Here is a 12,358-nt window from a genome sequence, read left to right on the forward strand (position 1 = left end):
AGATGGACAAAACCATGTGCACTGCAGGTGGGGCAGATGTAACATGTGCAGAGAGAATTAGATTTGGGTGGGGTTTTACTTCAAAGTGAGATCTATATTGCAGTGTAAAAAGAAAGCAGTCAGTATTTACCCTGCACAGAAACAAAATAACTCACCCAAATCTAATTCTCTCTGCACATTTTACATCTGCCCCACCTGCAGTGCACATGGTTTTGTCCATCTAAGAAGGATTTTGTCAGAAAGAGTGAACTAGAATAAGGCCCTGTGTGCTGAGAGACCGGTCAGGGCCAGTGTTCTTCGGTGACCAGCGATGTAACTAGATTTATCCAGCATGCTGAATATTAGTCACCGTGCGATAGCGAAGCGCCGCAGATCGCTATGGCAACTACACAGAGTGATGTAGGGCAGGGATGGGGAACCTTCGGCCCTCCAGCTGTTGTTGAACTACACATCCCAGCATGCCCTGCAACAGTTGTAGCATGGCCACATAGCAAAACTAACCATGAATGCTGGGATGTGTAGTTCAACAACAGCTGGAGGGCCGAAGGTTCCCCATCCCTGATGTAGGGGCATTTTCTAAGCCAGGCATGTCCAAACTATGGCCCTCCAGCTGTTGTGAAACTACAAGTCCCATAATGCCTTGCCGCAGTTTTGCTTTTGGGGAATGCTAAAACTATTGCAAGGCATGCTGGGATGTGTAGTTTACACTGTTTGCTTTTAACAAGATGGCAGCTATAATTTGTGATGATGGTGGATGAACTCCTCCATTACCCTTTGTGTTTATTACTAAAGCTCTGGTGTGAAAAACCAGGAGACTGAATAGTGCATTTTACCATCAGGAAAGTTTATTCAACAACAGCATGGCTTGTACTCGCAATTGCCGTCATTTATTGCATATATTCAGTGTAGATGAACAACGTCATCAGGGTTAATGCAGTCACGCCCCAAATGGTCCACCAAAATAAAAATGGCTATGGTTGTGCTCATATATATATACATATTTCTCATTAATTATAGTTTTGGAAACAATGAAAGGACAACAGCCGTCTACAATGTGGATGCAGCCATCAATTCAGTTGGAACTAGTGACAGCAGCAGCAAAGGGCAGATAGTGAGCTGTGTTCCGGGGAGTAGCGGCTTTCCCCACAACAAAGCCGCCATCATTGTGGTTAGGCAACTGGTGCGCTTTTAAGAGTTCAATTAAAATAAATATTCCTTGGCAATTCGGAGCAGGATAAGTGCTGATCTTCATCTCACAGGATCCTCTCGTAAAACAGAAGGTAGGCCTGTGATCCAAGTACTTTGGTAATTGACACCGCTTGCACGTGGCTGTCGCTGATGTGGTACCAACGGCCGGTCGAAGGTTCTGTGTTGGACACTGTATGAAAATAAAAAGACAGAAAATTAGAAATGTGATAAAGCCAGTTGAACTGGTGAAACGCGTTAGTTAACACAACTCCACTCTCAGGATTGGATTCAGCCACCCTGCATCACCCCACACCCCCACCAGTGCCGCTGTGAATACTCCTTTACCGGACCAACTTATCTGCACTTGGGACACATCTCAGAGATTTTTCTCCAGGTGAGCCACATCACACCGGCCACCCATTGAGACTCCCCATCAGCTGGGACCACTGACAGAGGAATTCCCTCCAGGTGCGGCCCACCCATCTCAGCCACCTGTTCCAGTCAAGTCCCCCCGGGCCCCATTTGTGCGGACCCCAGCCTATCCCCCTGCACTCACTTCCAGGCCCTCTTGGTGGATACCAGACAAGCAAATTGAAAGCAGGTCAGCGGATTGAGGCATATTGCGGTCCATTCCTCAGTGACCCTTTTGGATCCAGTCACCACATCGACTCCCTCTGAGACCCACAAGGGGACATTCCCAGAACTGAGTTGACACAACTCCCTTTCCACAGTCTCCATCATTGGAATACAAAAACAGCGGACACTACCCCCTCCATTTATCAACAGGAACCAAACTACAGTTTCCAATTCTCGGTGCCTTCGACATCCATCCTGACAGTGAGATCACTTTATCAAAATTACTTATATAATTTATATGTCATTTTTCATGTATTGAATTTTTGTGTGTGTTTTTATTCAAATTAATTTTTTATCCCATGGTTATCATTCCTCCTTAAACTAGGGCTGTGCCACCACTTTGTTTTTCTTCTTGTTTGTGGGATTAACTACCCCACTTTTGCACAGCTGCTGGGATCTGAACCAATACCAGCGCCTGTCTGTCCCCTAGGGGACCATCTTTTTGGATATCACTAAAACCTGCACTGTTGGTGTGCCTTGAGGACCGTGGTTGGGAATGCCTGGTCTAGGGGGACACTGCCAACCTTGGCCTGTAGAGGACGCTGAATATTTTTATGAATTTAAATCACCTTACGGTACCTCCAATCTGCTCATTGGAATCCAAATGAAGCTTTAAATCCAAACAAATATACAGTACACAAACAGAACTACACTCAGATGGAACAGTGACCAACCACAGAGTGTACAACCAGAGGAAGGGTGCATAGGGTACCTCAGATGGAATAAAAGATATTTAACATGGAGTATATTAAATCTTCTCTCTGTCCTATTATTTATTCATAGTTTCTTATATAGCAGCAGCAGATTCCTTTGCGCTTTACAAACTGCTTAGTAACAAACCGACAGAGGTATAAGGGCTCTGCCCACAAGCTTAATATGGGGGACACTGCCAAACTTGGGGACATATAAAACTGGCTTTATTGGAGAGGACGCTTAGACAAAGCGGTGCTCAAAACTGGTGTCGATATCTACAGATATTGAACTTAAACATTTGGTAAAACGTGGCTTTGCACAGTTACTCCAAAGCACAGCGTCGCACTATCCCAAGAGATGCTTACCAATGGAATAACTCCTTTCACACCGCACAAATACCTGGGTCCGACCCGGGTCACTGTGTGGTATTAAAGGGCCTTTTGAAAAATCCCGAGTCCAGCAACCTGGCAATCCGAACCGGGTTAAAAGAAGGGTTTTATAAGGGTCAGACCCGGGCTGCTGAGCAGTGTGAATGAGTAACCTGGGTCCAGCAACAAGGGTCCCGTTCACACTATGGTGAGGAGGCAATGTCAGCTCCAAGTGCTGTCTCCGCCCCCACCCCCTGGTGATTCGCTGCAGCTTTTCACACCTGTTATGCCTGTGGGACTGGAAAGACAGAACGTGGAGGAGGGGAAGGAGGAAATAGGAAGCGGAAGAGTAGGCAATGGTGCAGGCACTACTATCCTCCCTGCCAAGGTGGCGGGAGAACTTTGCTAACACCACCAGGACACTTCTTCAATTTGGTAGTGTTCCACAGATTGGTGAACAGACAAAAACCTATTTGACACTAGGTGTAACTAACACACTGTAAAAGACAATATGTTACCTTCAGGAAGTGCTCCACGCAGTACTAGTTCCCCCAGGTTAGGATTTGGGACCCGTGACTTGACAAATGCGGTGTAGTGTCCAGAGCGCATTGTGCCGCTGTGTTCTATCACTCCATACAAGGAGTATAGCAACCGGCATTCTCCATGAGGGATATTCTGTGAATGACAATGCAATAATAGCTACACAGCTCTGTGGTTACCCTGCACTGATCCTGTACCATAAAGCTAATAACATGTCACCATGGAGTTGTTTTATAATCCCCAACCTTTTACATTATTCTAGTGAGATCAGTAAACTCTTAGGGGTAAATTTACTAAAAAATATTGAAGATGGGAGCAACCAATCAGAATTTATCTATTATCTTCTAGAACAGCAATTTTCACCCTTTTTCAACTCATGGCACACCAAACAAGATATTAAAATCGCTGAGGTACACCATTAGACCCCCACAGGGAAAATAACATTGGTCCCCACAGAAAAAAAAAAAAAAAAAACTCATTGGTACCCATATGAAAAAAAAACAATCACACTGTTCCTCACAGGTAACAAAAGTAAAATACATTGGCCCTCACATGGACACAAGAGTGAATAACAGTTGAACTGGTGGCGGTGGCTGTAAACTGGTGTGAACATCTCTAGATCTGGGGGCACACCAGATAACATCTCAAAGCACACTGGTGGTGCCATGGCACAGTGTTTGAAAAACACTGTTCTAAAAGGTGCTACATCAAGTCGAATCTGATTGGTTATTATGAGCAACATCCCATCTTCAATACAACTCCGATCTTAGTAAATGTACCCCTGTGTCCCTCCCTGTGGTTTATTACATGGCCAAACATCTGGGAAATGCAGATCAGAAGGAAGCCAGCGATAGTCATAAAACCTTTTTATTAACCCTATGAATGCCAACGTTGCTGTGAGAGATTCTCATCTTTTTTTGGGTGCAATATTTAACTAAACTTCAATTAAATTGACTTGGCTGTATTCGTATTTATTTATACTAGTAGAACAGTCGCTAGTGAGCGATGGTGGCATTTTTAGCGGATATTTTAAGGATCGCTCACCGCAACGTTGACACTCAAAGGGTTAAAAAAAAAAAAAAAAACCCTCACATATCCCTCTATAGGCTCGATTCCGCCTTGGACGCAATGGTGCTGTTCACACACATTATCTGTACTTTGCATGTGAGGATTTAAAAGCAGAGTGATTAACAGTCAGAATGTCTGGTGGAGGTAACTGGGACGGCGCCTCTGTTCCTTACTGGGCGGCAGCTTCACTTGCTAAAAATAAGCAAGCCCAAAGCCTGAAAAATCACAACTGCGTAGGCTTTCACATACAAATCACAATCAGGCCCTATTAATGGTGGTGCCTGGTAACAGATGGTATCTGCAAATGTGCACGTTATCTTTATGAATCTAATTACAGGTTGAGTATCCCTTATTGAAATTATTCTGAAAACCATACATTCCAGAAAGTTAAGAAAGACATTTTTTTGTTAAAAGCACTATTGGAAACATCTGTAACAGCACTACTGAGGACATGATATGTAACTGGCACTACTGAGGACATGATATGTAACTGCCACTACTGAGGACATGATATGTAACTTCTGTAACTGGCACTACTGAGGACATGATATGTAACTGGCACTACTGAGGACATGATATGTAACTGGCACTACTGAGGACATGATATGTAACTGGCACTACTGAGGACATGATATGTAACTGGCACTACTGGGGATATGATATGTATCTGGCACTACTGGGGATATGATATGTATCTGGCACTACTGGGGATATGATATGTAACTGGCACTACTGGGACATCTGTAACAGCACTACTGAGGACATATGTAACTGGCACTACTGAGAACATGATATGTAACTGGCACTACTGAGGACATGATATGTAACTGGCACTACTGAGAACATGATATGTAACTGGCACTACTGAGAACATGAAATGTAACTGGCACTACTGAGAACATAATATGTAACTGGCACTACTGAGAACATGATATGTAACTGGCAGTACTGAGAACATGATATGTAACTGGCACTACTGAGGACATGATATGTAACTGGCACTACTGGGACATCTGTAACAGCACTACTGAGGACATGATATGTAACTGGCACTACTGAGGACATGATATGTAACTGGCACTACTGAGGACATGATATGTAACTGGCACTACTGAGGACATGGTATGTAACTGGCACTACTGAGGACATGATATGTAACTGGCACTACTGAGAACATGATATGTAACTGGCACTACTGAGAACATGATATGTAACTGGCACTACTGAGAACATGATATGTAACTGGCACTACTGAGAACATGATATGTAACTGGCACTACTGAGAACATGATATGTAACTGGCACTACTGAGAACATGATATGTAACTGGCACTACTGAGAACATGATATGTAACTGGCACTACTGAGGACATGATATGTAACTGGCACTACTGGGGATATGATATGTAACTGGCACTACTGAGGACATGGTATGTAACTGGCACTACTGGGGACATCTGTAACAGCACTACTGAGGACATGATATGTAACTGGCACTACTGAGAACATGATATGTAACTGGCACTACTGAGAACATGATATGTAACTGGCACTACTGAGAACATGATATGTAACTGGCACTACTGAGAACATGATATGTAACTGGCACTACTGAGAACATGATATGTAACTGGCACTACTGGGGACATGGTATGTAACTGACACTACTGGGGACATCTGTAACAGCACTACTGAGGACATGATATGTAACTGCCACTACTGGGGACATCTGTAACAGCACTACTGAGGAAATGATATGTAACTGGCACTACTGGGGACATGATATGTAACTGGCACTACTGGGGACATGATATGTAACTGGCACTACTGGGGACATGATATGTAACTGGCACTACTGGGGACATGATATGTAACTGGCACTACTGGGGACATCTGTAACAGCACTACTGGGAACATCTGTAACAGCACTACTGAGGACATGATCTGTAACAGCACTACTGAGGACATGATATGTAACTGGCACTACTGGGGACATGATATATAACTGGCACTAAAATATGTGCAAGCAAATGATTGCTTGGCATTCAAATTCAGTATCTGAGATAGTACACAAACTTTGTTACAAACTTTGTTTCACGTTTTGAAGCCTTGTTTTAGGCACAAATAAAATATATCTGTGTGTATTTCATGTGTTTTATGTGTTTATACAACATAAATTCAAGATACCTCAAGATACATAATTGAAATATAAAAATATTCTGAAATACAGAATAATCCGTTCTCCAAAATTCTTCTGGTCACGAGCATTTTGGATAAGGGATAATCAACCGGTAATATGCACGTGGACAGCCTAATGCAGACATGTCCAAACTACGGCCCTCCAGCTGTTGTGAAACTACAAGTCCCATCATGCTTTGCCACAGATTTTCTATTAGGGAATGCTAAAACTATCGCAAGGCATGATGGGACGAGTAGTTTCACAACAGCTGGAGGGCCATAGTTTGGACATGCCTAGCCTAATGGAATGTGAGGATACAAAGCTTGGCTTATGTTTACTGCATGTGTGTTTGTTATACACAGTGTTGTATTAGAAACTGCACACTTACACTGCTACATTAACAACTTTTACTGTTCATTTCTTTTCTTTTGTTTTATTATTTTATTTATGGTTTCAGAAGAAATACGCGGCAGCAGTGACATAACAGAAATATGTATTCAATCCATTCACCTGGCCTGGCAACATTACCTTTCAGGTGGAGGAACACACTCATGGCGGCTGCAACCTACCTTACATTTGGCGGTACAGAATGGGGCTAGATCAATCACCTCTGGAAACTTTATATGTTTATTGATCTTGTGGAGATTAAAACCGTTCTAAAAAATAAAAAAAAAAGAGAAACGAGAAAAAAAACCACATTAACACCTTATGACTAAGGTAACTCAACATTCCCAAATATTACCACCAAGATAATATAACTAAAATAAAATGCTGGGCCAGGAACTGTAGAAAAGTAAGAGTTTGGACACAAAGGTAATGGGAGGAATTTAATTGTCCGATACAATTTTGGAGCCCAACCAATTGCAGAAAAAAGCGGCACTTATTGGGGATGTGTTTTCTCCTACCTCTGGGCAGGTGAAATAAAATTCCCAGATTGTGGAGACAATTGAATAACCCCTCAGGAGATCAACTACTCATTGTGTCCACCTCTAAGGTAATGGGAGGAATTTAATTGTCCGATACATTTTTGGAGCCCAACCAATTGCAGAAAAAAGCGGCACTTATTGGGGATGTGTTTTCTCCTACCTCTGGGCAGGTGAAATAAAATTCCCAGATTGTGGAGACAATTGAATAATCCCTCAGGAGATCAACTACTCATTGTGTCCACCTCTAGAGTAAGTGCGACCACACTTCCACCACTTCCCCAGAACTGGCGACTTATTTACCTGCTGAAACCTCTTTAAGTGCAGAGTCAGGATGGGAGGCGGAGAAGACACCAGCATCTGCTTCTTGGCATTCGTGTAAGCAAACTTCTTATCGCCTGGAAAAAAAAAAATATGTCTCGATATGGAATGCCCATTGCTAAATTCCCGCGCCAGGGTGGAAAGTCAGTTGTTTATTCGGGCCCCAAAACCTCCTGTCAAAGTGATTGAATTGTTTCTATTCTCTCAGCTTTCATAACCAGGATTTGCAACGTAAACCCAACCAAAGTTACATTTGGGCGACCAAGTAGGTCACTATTCACACATTTCATTGTGGCAGCAAGGAAAGCTGCAAGAAGAAGTGTGTCCAGCCACAGCCAATAGCACCTAGGCTAAGCAACACGTGACTTGCACCCAACCCGGCATACGGTCGTATTGTCGACCACACTTGGTCGACAGTCATTAGGTCGACACCGTTGGGTCGACAGGGTTCTAGGTCGACATGGGTCAAGGTCGACAGGTGTTTAGGTCGACATGGGACAAGGTCGACAGGTCACTAGGTCGACATGGGTTTTTTCAATGTTTTTTTGAGCCGACATGTGCCGACAGGCGGTACTGCATGCCCTACCATCCACTAGGGCAGTGGTTCCCAACCTTTTTTGTCTCCCGTACCCCTTGATTAGGCTTTTCATTTATGAGTACCCACTCGTGAAATTTTTAGAGGCGTGGCCTAAAAGGGGTGTGGCTTAACAGGGGCAAGTCATACTGGCAATGACGAGAAAAAAAAAAGTGCAACCACTTGACCACAATATAAGCTCAGCCCATTCTGCGGACAGCATATAAAATAACAGAACCTTGCCAAATCTCTATTACTGAAGCAACAGACATTCCAACGGATCACGTTAGTCTTCCAATAGTGCCAGATACACATATGCTCCAATGGTGCCAGGTACACATATGCTCCAATGGTGCCAGGTATGCCCGCACAGTGCCAGAAACGGGAATGCCACCACGGTGCCAGGTATGACCCCATGGTACTGGGTATGTGCCCACAGTGCCAACAATGCCCCTACAGTGCCAGCAACAAGTATACCCCCATAGTGCCAGTAACAAGTATGCCCCACAGTGCCAGCATTGCCCCACAGTGCCAGTAACAAGTATGCCCCACAGTGCCAGCAACGCCCCACAGTGCCAGCAATGCCCCAGTGCCAGCAACAAGTATGCCCCACAGTGCCAGCAATGCCCCACAGTGCCAGCAACAAGTATGCTCCACAGTGCCAGCAATGCCCCACAGTGCCAGCAACAAGTATGCTCCACAGTGCCAGCAATGCCCCACAGTGCCAGCAACAAGTATGCCCCACAGTGCCAGCAATGCCCCAGTGCCAGCAACAAGTATGCCCCACAGTGCCAGCAATGCCCCACAGTGCCAGTAACAAGTATGCCCCACAGTGCCAACAATGCCCCACAGTGCCAGCAACAAGTATGCCCCACAGTGCCAGCAATGCCCCACAGTGCCAGTAACAAGTATGCCCCACAGTGCCAACAATGCCCCACAGTGCCAGCAATGCCCCACAGTGCCAGTAACAAGTATGCCCCAGTGCCAACAATGCCCCACAGTGCCAGCAATGCCCCACAGTGCCAGCAACAAGTATGCCCCACAGTGCCAGCAATGCCCCACAGTGCCAGCAATGCCCCACAGTGCCAGTAACAAGTATGCCCCACAGTGCCAGCAACAAGTATGCCCCACAGTGCCAGCAATGCCCCACAGTGCCAGCAACAAGTATGCCCCACAGTGCCAGCAATGCCCCACAGTGCCAGCAATGCCCCCATAGTATTTCCCAGCAGCAGCACACTCACCATTGACGCTGCTGCTGGGGAGAGGACAGTCCAGTGTCCCCCTGCCGTGTAGCTGCCGCGCTGCTTCTCTCAGGGAAGGAGAGTACAGCACACTGCGTATCTCTCCTTCCCTTCAGTGTGACTGGGCTGCCCGTCAATCAAAGTTTGCGGGCCGGCTCCTGATTGGCTGCCGGCCCGCAAGCTCTGATTGATTGGCGGACGGGCGGCCAGTCACAGGGAAGCACACTGAGGGTTAGGAGAGATGCGCAATGCACTCTCCTCCCCTCCAGCGACCTGTCTGACTGCCGCCATTACAGGCCGGGCCGCGGCGTACCCCCCAGCGTGTGGACGCGTACCACAGGTTGGGAACCGCTGCATTAGGGTGTGGTGGGAGAATAAAATAGTGTGCCGAGCACACCGAGGCACCGTGCCGGAAGCATCGCGAGCGAAGCGGTTCACTTGAAACTGTGTCCATGTCGACATTCGGGTCAAAACAGTGAAAAAACCCATGTTGACCTAACGACCTGTCGACCTTGTCCCATGTCAACCTAAACACCTGTCGACCTTGATCCCATGTCGACCTAGAACCCTGTCGACCTAATGACTGTCGACCAAAGTACTGTAGACAAAACGATCCACACCCCCCAATCCCCCCTTCCCACCACAAGACCTGTTCATTGCAGTCCCATACCGAACATGCAGTGTTCTATTACATACATCTTTAGCCTTCAGGTACCGTACGATGCAGAAGATCTTTGATAAATCAAAGTTATAACTGTTGGAGGGAGGCCCCACATTTGGTCCTTCCTGGGTTCTCTTTTCAAAACTCCTACTTTACAAATGGGGGGGGGATGTATCAAACCTTCGAGTGTGATGAAGGGAAGAAGTCGACCACAGCAACCATTCATCTTCTAATCATTTTATAGAGTGTTCAAGATAAATGATAGCTAGAAGCTTATTGGTTGGTGTAGGAATCGTCTCTCGAAGGTTTGATACTCCTCCCCTTTATAGCATGAAGAGATGGGGAGTTGGGTTGTATTATATTACTCTGTACTGGTTAAGAGGCTTTCCTACCTTTAGTGTTATTCTTTATGGCCGTGGCCTGTTTCTGTGTGCAAGTATTACAGAGTAGCTGGTTATTCCCCACCAGGTTCTCCTTGCGAGTGAACTGAGAGAGGCAACTCAGGACGGACCACTCATCTAACAGCATCTCTTTCCTCTCCGAGAGAGTGCAAAAGGCCATTTTGGGGTCTTCGTTCACCACCTCGTAGATTTGCACGCACGGAGATTCATCAATTATTTCAATCTCAATGTCACTGGGTTCAAGGTCGGCGGTCAGATTGAGCCTGTTGATGTTTAGCGTTAGTTGGCTGACCACAGTGTCTTCTTCTGCCTGGGGACTCTCTGATCCATGTAAATCCTCCTCTTTGCCATCACGGTCATCTATGACCACTAGACTACTATCTGCGTTTTCCAGGACCTCGTTTGTTTCACAGTTCTGTTCTAGATTTTCCCAGCTTGCTTCGGTGGTTTCTAGATTTCTCGTACCCAATCCATTGTCATCTTTCTGATTTCCTACAGCTTCATGACTGAGATTTTCTGCATCTACATCAGCATTGCTTTGCAGATTATTTATATGTAATTCCGTGTTACTTTCCATTTGCTCTGGATCTTCCTCGGCCTTTTCCGCATCTGTTTTATCGTTTCCGCTTAAGCAAAGTCCATCGGTTTCGTCTTGCGGCTCAGCATTGTTATCCACTGCGTTGTTGTCAGAGACGGATTCTTCCTCCTCTGGTTGGCTCACGTTGAGATCACTAAGCGTCACCGTCTTATCCTGTATTTTTTGCTGTCGCCGTTGACTCTGTGCAATTGTAAGAAATCAGTAGAACAGTAAAAATGCAACAAATCAATCACGGTGTGGGCTTGGGGGGGGGGTTGTTTAACCCTTTGAGTGCCAACATCTGAGAAATGTGCAAAATATACACTAAAAATAGTAGCGTCGCTCACATTTATTATATAAATTCAAATACATTTTTATTTTTTTTAGAAAAAAAAAAAGAATTATAATTCCTATATAAAAGGTAAACATCACAGGTCATTATGATAAATAAAAAGGTTTGCGCCTATGATAAATAAAAAAATTGTGCCAATTTTCGCACCTATTTTAACAAATTCACTTGGCTCTCAAAGGGTTAAGGCAAATGTTTAATCCTTGGCTTTTAGCACGAACCTTGGCTTGTTTCTTTGCTTGCTTTTTTGCCTTCTTCTGAAGATGTTTACTTCCTCCGAGAGGGACATCATTCTTCTCCTTTACATAACTATCATCGTCATCCTCTGCGTCCTTTACGTAGACTGGCTTTGATGCCTTTGTGCTGTTTTTCTTTGCAGGCTGAGATACAGATTACAATATTAGGAGATTGATTTCTACCTCTGAACCTTGTAAAGAAACTCTCTCACCCTCACTAGAGACACTGGCTTATATGTTATTTAGGGGTCACCCGTAATAAATGCTTCACAGGTTTTTCAATGGAACCTTTAGTTATTTATTTATTAACAGTTTCTTATATAGCGCACACATATTCCGCAGCGCTTTACAGAGTATAGTTGAACATTCACATCAGTCCTTGCCCCAGTGGAGCTTACAATCT

The 12,358-nt window shown here is 44.9% G+C and overlaps 1 protein-coding gene across 3 annotated transcripts in view; it reads right to left on the reverse strand.

Annotated features, from left to right (window-relative positions):
* Positions 1-823: 823 nt before the first annotated feature.
* Positions 824-12,358, reverse strand: part of USP16 (ubiquitin specific peptidase 16) — a 44,762-nt gene continuing 33,227 nt past the window's right edge. For all 3 annotated transcript variants that reach the window (XM_083171871.1, XM_083171869.1, XM_083171870.1), the window contains exons 13-18: positions 11,941-12,099; positions 10,785-11,571; positions 7,899-7,993; positions 7,242-7,328; positions 3,404-3,560; positions 824-1,378 (exon numbers count right to left, since the gene is read on the reverse strand). In XM_083171871.1, the coding sequence (XP_083027997.1) occupies positions 1,254-1,378; positions 3,404-3,560; positions 7,242-7,328; positions 7,899-7,993; positions 10,785-11,571; positions 11,941-12,099 (1,410 nt within the window). In that variant the 3' untranslated portion in view covers positions 824-1,253. The remainder of the gene's footprint in view (positions 1,379-3,403; positions 3,561-7,241; positions 7,329-7,898; positions 7,994-10,784; positions 11,572-11,940; positions 12,100-12,358) is intronic.

This window comes from Crinia signifera, chromosome 2 (genome assembly GCF_055691185.1).
Source record: "Crinia signifera chromosome 2, ASM5569118v1, whole genome shotgun sequence".
Taxonomy (NCBI): Eukaryota; Metazoa; Chordata; class Amphibia; order Anura; family Myobatrachidae; genus Crinia; species Crinia signifera.